Source organism: Triticum aestivum, chromosome 2D (genome assembly GCF_018294505.1).
Source record: "Triticum aestivum cultivar Chinese Spring chromosome 2D, IWGSC CS RefSeq v2.1, whole genome shotgun sequence".
Lineage (NCBI taxonomy): Eukaryota > Viridiplantae > Streptophyta > Magnoliopsida > Poales > Poaceae > Triticum > Triticum aestivum.
Genome location: NC_057799.1, coordinates 210683348 through 210691701, shown reverse-complemented (window position 1 = coordinate 210691701; position 8354 = coordinate 210683348). Strand labels below are relative to the sequence as shown.

The following is an 8354-nucleotide window of genomic DNA, read 5'->3' as shown; positions in this document are numbered from 1 at the left end:
TTTATAAACTTGTATAATAGCAGAAAATGTTCCGCTACATAGAATGCTATTTTTTTTGTTGGGGGGTGGGGGGGGGGGGGGGGGGGGGGGAGAATGTTGGTAGAATATACAGCACGTAGACATCATCGTTGTTGTTGTTGGGCTCGAGACGTCGTGGGTCGCGAGCAGCCGAGCACATGTCTTGTATCGGCAAAGCCTAGCTTGAAGCTTAGTCAACTGCTCCGTACTAGTAGTCCAGATTTTCAGCGATATGGCGTTCCTCCCTTGAAGTCCATGCATTTACAGGCGAATTTCAGGGTTTAACTGGTCGTGGTCGTGGATACGCCACACCAGGAGGTGGACAAGTTGATGGTCTCGCCTGGCGGATTTAGTCAGAGCAGAGTAGAGTAGATAGTTTACCGCACCTCGCTTTGATTATGAGATGGAAACGGAAAACGCCATCATGTGGATTCACTCGTACCACGTCGTGGAGTAATAAGTCTCTTATATTCTTTTTTTTTTGAGTAGTATAAGTCTCTTATATATAGGGCTATAATATAAAGAACCTGTGAGAAGCACGCGTGGATAACGGTCGACGTGTCACGTACGTTGTGAACCGCAGATTCACACGCATAGATAAGCGTCGGACAGAGCAGAGCAGTGCAGAGAAGGCAGCTCGCAGTTGGGAGACAGACAAGACTTTATAACCTTTTGGGAATAATAATACTAATAATTAATTAAAACCGAGAAAAATGCCCCAAAAGGGAGCTGAAGTCGGCATGTAGCTGAGGAGAGGAGGGGTCGGAGTCGGAAGGAGCACCCGGCATGCGCAGCCTGTATGCAATCGCAATTGCAAAGCAAGCACATTGTGTGAGAAAGCAACGTGTAGCGCGACGCATGCAGCACCTAACGAGACGAGACCAACACCGGCGCGGGCGGGGCAGGGACGACGACTCGGGCGCACGTCACATGGCACATGGCAGGGAGGGCAACCACCGTGGCCCGAAACGGGAAAGGGTGCGAGGTGGAATGGCGCCGAAACCACGCCCGCCCGCGCTAACGCCGTAACGGCACCTTCTTCCCTCCCCCGCCTCCTCCGCCTAAATTTAGGAGCAAACTCTCGTCTCCCCCGCCATTCTGCTCTGCTCTGTGGCTCTGTGCTCCCTTGCGCAACGGCTCATTCCAATCCCCTCTCTCTCTCCTTGCGCCGGAGCGGAAAATAGCATAGCAAAACGGAACCGCAATCGCAGGATCGCAGGAAGCGTGGAGCTTCTCTTCCTCTTGTCTCCTTATATTCACCACCGCACACGCGTCCTCCCGCCACCACTGCCCATTCTTAGCCTGCCCCGACCCTTCTCCCCATGGCCTCTTCCCTGGCCGCCATGCCCCACGACTCCGCGCCATGGAGGGACCCCTCCACCTCCACCTCCACCTCCAGGCACCGGCGCTTCTTCAACGTCAACGTCCTCATACCGCCGCCGCGCCACTCCTTCTCCGACGCCGCCGCCGCCGCGCCCGCCGCGCCCGCCGAGCCCACGCCCAGGCGCAGGCGGATTATATTGGAGCGCTGGGCGGCCGCCGCCGCCGCCGCCACGGCCTCCGAGCCGCTGCCTCCCGCCGATGCGCGCCGCCGCGACAGGGAGGCCGAGCTCTCCGCGCTCGCCTCGGCCACGCGCCCCGTCGCCGCCCGCGCCGCCGTTTTCCGTGCGCCCTCGCCGGCGCCGTCCGACGCCTCCTCCACGACCACCGCCGGGCCGGACCTGCCGCCGTCGGGCCCGCGGGCGTCCTCGCTCATCCAGCGCTGGCGCGAGATCGAGGCCGTGGGTCCCGTCACGCCCCGCGCCTCCGGCGACGTCACCTCTGAATCCGATGGCTCGCCACGCGGCCGCGTCGGATGCATCGTCAAGAAGCTCAGCGGGGCTGCCTCGCTGCCGGAGGAGGACCTGGACGCCGCCAATAACGAGCTCCCGCTCTCGCAGTCCGCGCCCCCGTCGCCGACCCAGCTGCGCAACGCAGTCGAGTCGCTCGCCGTTCATATCAAGGGCACTCGGCTGCCCAAGCTGGTGGTCAGGACGGTACGCGGGCGCCGCGCAGTGGAGGAACTTGTCGCTCGGATGGCACATCGCCGCAGGCGAGAGCTCGCCGCGCTCGCCGAGCGACACGCCGTCTCTCGGTTCGCGCATAAAGGCAGGATCCAGGTAAACTCGTATTCCATAAAAAAATTCACGTTGCATAATGCATTATACTAGCATTAGACAAAAATATCTCCATCAACCATGAATCGAGGTTCTGCTTTATATACATTGATGATCAGTGACGCATTTTTTTTAGTATCGTTTTGGAAACATTATTTAAGACGACCCAAGAAGTGTGAGTTGTTGGTTTTAGACCCGCAAGGATGGGGCCGGAGAACTGTTTGGTAGATCGGTTTCCCAACTGGCATTGCTGATCAATGGCATGTGCAAACTCCATAATCATGCTTTATTTCGGCTCAACCAAAAATAGACGGGAGTGGTCTAAAAACTTGACAGCCCCTTACATGTTATAAAGTGACCATCAAACTAGTTAGTGATCTTATTTGTGACTCTGGTGAATAGTCGCAAAAGCTCGACCAAAAGATCCGATAATCTGTGGAAACTCTAGTACCCTATAGCCGCTCATGACCTTTGCAGATCTGTTTGTATGTCATTATGAATGAGAAAGGTTAACATACGTAGTAGTACTTTCAATGGCAGTAATATGCAACTAATTTGCTGGTGACAGTGGAGCAACGTTCAGTACAGTTTTTAGAACGGAGGCGCTTGCCGGCCTTAGAATGAGGCCCTTACGTTCAGTACAGTAGGATGGACGTTTCAATGGCAGACTGATTGAGGTTATGGCTTGGATCCCTGAAAAAGGGGGCTATAGCTTGCACCCCTCAAAAGAAAAAGAAAAAGAGTTGTGGCTTGTCATATCTGATGGATGAGATGTCACGAGTGAATATCATCTCTGGTTTGTATCATGTGGAGATTGTGGATGCTGCACAGTTGTGGCCAACAAGCCAAACAAACCATACCACATGACTTCACAGGTTACTTGCTATAGCATGTACCAGGGACATAAATATGAGTAATGGCTGGGCAGTTTAGTTGTGCAAAGTACAACGCAAATTTCAATTCTTCTTAATGGCATCGCCTTTTAGGTTGTGTTTTTTTTTCTGCCATACCTTCAGTTACTTGAAACTTTTTTGTTTTTCCTTTACTCCAACTCCAGCCAATATTGATGTGCGGTGGTACCTAGGAAAATGAACTTTTAACTGGACAAGGCAGTGACAGCGTGGTTGTGAACAATTGCCATCCTTGAAAGCTGTTCTTGTTTGCAGAAATATGGTGCATGAATTCATTGATTAACAGAGTTCCCTCCCTCCACATATTCCTGGCATTAGCAACTAACTTAAATAAAGATTCTTTTTTTTTTCTTTCATTATTCCTTCCTCCGTCCTTTTGAAGCATGTTTATGCAATCACCACTGCTTCTCATCTTAAACTGTTCTTTGATATCCTGCAGTCCATGCTTCGTCTAAAGCTGCTGCGTCACGGAGATGCTATTAACGATGAAGTGTGGAATCTACTAAGACCGGTTAGGCCACACCCACCAAAATGCAGACCTGAGGCATCGAGGTATTAGCACAATTTTTTTTATTGGTACTCCCTCCGTAAAGAAATATAAGAGCGTTTATAGATCACTAAAGTAGTGATCTAAATGTTCTTATATTTCTTTACAGAGGGAGTACATAAGATGGCTTGAGGCAATTTTGGTGGATAAAAAGGATTTCTGAATTATTTTTTTAACTGCAGTAACTTCTAGTACATGTTTGTCTTCCTGGTCTTTTCTTAGAATGTCACAACACATATTTAAGTCTGTAGTATGCTCTTGATGATGCGTAGTAAAAGAACTTACATGTCATGTCTGCAATTTCTGATGGACAGAGACGATAGCAGCAAGACAGATTCACAAGATGCAAATGAATGTAGTCTGCAAGATAATAGGTAAACTACTGTTTCAAATAGCTTAGATGGAGAAGTTGGGTTTGTCCTTGGTCCTATCTATTTAGTAATTGCTTTCCGCCTACTCTCACGTATGCCTAAAGCAATACTTGTTTTCACGAAGTGCAGGGCTGATGAACAACATAGTGATGATAGAAATCCATCTGCGGCGAAGTCTACTGGGCTAGCAATTGAGAGCCTTGTTAACTCCGACGGTTCAGGAAATCGACAATATGATGAGAAGATAGACACAAAGGGAAATCAATGTCAGGAAGATCGTGTAAACTTGGTAAACTCGTGTGTTCACAATCAAGAAAGTTCTAAAGCTTCAAGCTTTCCAAGGTACGATGATCATCGTGTTGTCTACGATAATCAATATATGGATGATATCTCCCCAAGTACCATAAGCACATCGTGTGAACTCCAAGAAACTCCTTCATCAAGAGGTGAACTCCAAGAAACTCCTTCATCAAGAGGAGACATTTTACGAGAAGAAGACAACCAAAGTCTGAATGGTTCTTGGGACGAGAGAGCACTATGGATGAGCAGTCTTGGTTGGCCCGCACCAGTAGATTCCATGAGTCCGGACAGCTGGCATCAGGGCACAATTGGTGATATGGAGAATCATAATCAGATTGAATTTAATGATCGGCCTTGGATAGACTCCCCCAACTCATGGAGATCATTGCATATTGCCACACAAGCAGACTGTCGAGATTTGTCTGGCAATGCTGATATTTGTAATCTTCTTGAGAGGTAATTTCCCTCTAATTCCCAGTATATGTTTTGCACATCTCCACCTGCGCAGCTAGATGCACTTAGGTTCACTCCAGCAGAACTTTTTTTTATGAAGACATACTGAGATGCAAGTGTTCCGTAAAACTTGGCTAGCCTACCAATAAAAAACCACTAAAGCTTAAACAAGCTTAAAGGCATTTTTTATTAGAAGAGATCACCAAGAAGGCGTAAAATACAACACCACAAGAATGGCTGCGACCAAAAACCAAATCAAACAAAAACTACTCCCCCCGTCCCATAATGTAAGACGTCTTACATTATGGGACGCAGAGAGTAGAAGGAAAGACAAATAAACTGCCAGGCTATCCTAACAAAATGACAAGAGAAACAATAAAACAAATAGGCTAAACAAGCTTGAACATTAGACATGTTATATATACCGCATTATCACCTTTTTAAACAAGGTTAACGCATATGCCCCCTTGCAGGTGGCAATCAGAGTCAATAATGAGCGTTCCCTATTTTTATTTTGTCAACTGTGACATATTTGTTTCTTCCATGCAGCAAAAAGGTCTCAAAGTCCCTTGATAGTGATTTTAGCAATAAAATGAACCATCTCCTGAGAGCAATTCTGCAGAAGCAAAGACAACAACACATGATTGATGAATTTGGGGGTTACTATCCAGAACACTTATACTGGCAACAGAATGATGAACCCCGGAATGAAGATCAGGTGGCATCTGCACCGTGTTCATTAGCACCTGTCTCCCATGTCACAGCCCACCACCAAGAGAATTGGCAGCACTCATCATTTGAACATCAACAACATGAAAATCAAAATTTGCTTGTGAGTCAGCTGCTGTTCAATGTCAATTGTGGAAAGACATATTCTTACTATGTTGTCTGTTACAGGAAATGGAGGTCAGGGTAAGAAGCGAAATGGCCCAGATTCATCATGAAATATATGAACTACGTAAGTTGGCGGAAACTTGTATTGCATCCCAAGTAAAGATGCAGCATTCCATTAAAGAAGAGGTGTGCAGCGCACTTCGCGAAGCTGGTGAGTTGCAACAAAAGTTTTTTTTTATGTCTGTGCCTCTTCTATATCTGGTCCTGTTCGGCATAAAATAGGATGAAGTTGAAGTTTCTTTTTTATTTGGAAAAGAATTTTGCATTGAAGGCAATATGTCTGGTGACATGTGAGCTAGTTTTGCTTAAAAGGCTAGCCAGATGAAATCTTGAAAAAAAGGACCACAGCTACTTTCGAGTGGCACTGTTTGGAAAAGAGTCACTCTGGTCTTCTAAGCAACACAATATATTCTGTTCTTCTTGGGCTGGACCACTCTCTTGGCATTATATATACGTGTGACCCTGCTTAAATCTTGGCGTGTCAGGTTTTGTAATTCAGTCTGTTGAGTACCATCTGAACTTGGATTTGTTTTCCGTTTACCACTACCCCACAGTAGCTCATTGACATTTTAGTTCTACTCATAATCATCAATGTTTTTTCTTAAGCCTGATGCAATCTTTTGAACAGGGTTGATGCCAAGCAAGCCTGACATAACAGCAAAAAAGGGCACGTGCTGCATCTGCCATGAGATGCAAGTTGACTCTTTACTTTACAGGTAATAATGATTTGCAGGAACACATACATTATGTACTTTTGACTCACTTTAACCTTGAATTGTTGTGTGGAGTCTTGCTAACCGAGTTGATGTTCATTCAGGTGTGGCCATATGTGCACCTGCTTCAACTGTGCTGATCAGCTGAAATCGAGCAGCGGGAGTTGCCCAATCTGTCAATCTCCTATCGACGATGTTGTTCGGGCTCACCTGAATTTTTGAGACTTAGGATTTAGGAAGATGAAAGAAAAAAAGCCGACACTCCCAGCTTTAGAAGTGGAGTTCGTGAAGCCCTGGTTTTGAGGAGGCTTCTTGCCTTTTGTTAACCACTAAAAACTATAGGAGCTAGGTTTTCTCGAGAAAATGTAAATATGTTTTGTGCAACTGCGACATGTATTGACTGGGAAGCAAACATAGATCTAATCAAAATGCTGGTCTTGTTTCTTTTGATTCCTGTTTCGGTTTATGTACGTACCATTTTTGGTTTTGTTCTTTGAGAGAACGCAAAAGCCTCGCGTCTTGATTCTGTAGAAGAAGAGGCTCAGTGAGAGAGTGGCATCGATCTGTACAAGCATAGATCACAACGCACTCGATTTGGAGAAATATAGGCCCAACTTCTTCATCCTTTGCAGCGGCATGGTTCTCGGCCGCAGCATTGTGCGACACGGGCTCATCACCGCGCATCTCTGGTCGTGGCACGGGCCGCCATCCTTGCATCATCGGCATCGGCGCAAGCGTCCTTTGCCGCAGCCATGGTCACACCATGTAGTAGTGTGTGACAGCACTCCCAGCAATGCTAGGCCGCCGGTCACTGTCCACTGCTCGCAGCATCACTAGAGGCTGATGCAGCACCCCGTACTCCAGCTTGCAGCAAGTGCCCGTACCACTTGCAACACCTAGTGTATTCGTTTGCGGTAGCCATCATCATCGCTTGCAGCATAGCAGGAGCCAGCGTTCAGTTTTAGTAGCGCAGTAGCAAAGCAGGCAGCCCCTCAGAGTTCGATGATTAGTGACGGTCATGGTCCGACAACATATAGATGGAAGCATAGTTTAAAAAACAGGACCGGAAAAAATTGAAACCAGGGATCCCAACAGTTCTCTAAGCTCAGCAGAGCATTCAAGCAATCGAACAGAAAAAAACTGGTCGAACTCGGCGGGTTTTTGTAAAATCCGATGAACCGGGCGGTTTCAAGAAAACCTAGTGTTTTTGGAGAAGCCCCTCGATCCACTCGATTTCGTGCGCAGAAGCTGGGGGTAGAATTGGAAGAGAGAAAAAAGCCCTCTTTTGTAGGGTTTCAGATGAATTGGGAGGGCTTCCCTCGATTTTGTGCAGGACCCCCATCCGTCGCCACCTCTCTGGCCTGGCACCGCCGCCACCCTTGCCTGGCGCCTTGGTGCAGCGAAACTGCCTTCGTCTCTCCCTCAGTCCCTCTCCACCCCAGTCCCTTATTGTGAGCAGCACCAGGCCACCAGCCCCCGCGGCCACTCCCGCCGTCGCGCCCGCCACAGTCTCTGTTGATTGTTTGATGCCGGGGAGAGGGCACGCCGCCGCCTGGTCACCCGTCCTACGCAGCTCCGACGCCCCATTCAAATTGACGACCAGGCCAGGCCTCCCTCCAGTTGTCTCCCCTCATGGCGGCCTCACTTCCAGACCTCCCGCCGACCTCCACTCGGCTACTCTGTGATGTTGAGTGCTGCTATTTACTAATTGCTATCTGAAAATTGAAATTGTGAATCATTGATGTTGGTTTGATGTTGCTTGCTGCTATTCACTGTACAGGCTAATTGCTACAGCACTACTTATGTTGATGTTGCTCTATTGCTTGACTTGCTAATTGCTACTCCCTCCGTTCCATAATATAAGAGCATTTTTGACACTACAATACTAAATTACTACGTTAGAGCTAGTGATTATCATGTATATGAATCAGATATTAACATGTAGTTCTGGTTACTCTATCGAGTGAGTACACATTTTGTTTCTATTGATT

General features: G+C 47.7%; 1 protein-coding gene across 1 annotated transcript; it reads left to right on the top strand.

Annotated features, from left to right (window-relative positions):
* Positions 1–935: 935 nt before the first annotated feature.
* Positions 936–6817, top strand: LOC123052599 (uncharacterized). The gene is made up of 8 exons (XM_044475849.1): positions 936–2177; positions 3525–3637; positions 3947–4006; positions 4133–4759; positions 5306–5588; positions 5654–5801; positions 6279–6366; positions 6468–6817. Exons 1-8 carry the CDS (start codon positions 1341–1343, stop codon positions 6583–6585), a joined length of 2274 nt encoding a protein of 757 aa, XP_044331784.1. The 5' UTR covers positions 936–1340; the 3' UTR covers positions 6586–6817.
* The last annotated feature ends 1537 nt before the right edge of the window (positions 6818–8354 follow it).

Excerpts from the sequence above, each read along its gene's own strand:
- LOC123052599 (XM_044475849.1), top strand. The coding sequence starts at position 1,341 with ATGGCCTCTTCCCTGGCCGCCATGCCCCACGACTCCGCGCCATGGAGG. Across the intron at positions 3,638-3,946 it reads TGCAGACCTGAGGCATCGAG|AGACGATAGCAGCAAGACAG; the intron begins GTATTAGCACAA and ends TCTGATGGACAG. Across the intron at positions 4,760-5,305 it reads ATTTGTAATCTTCTTGAGAG|CAAAAAGGTCTCAAAGTCCC; the intron begins GTAATTTCCCTC and ends TCTTCCATGCAG.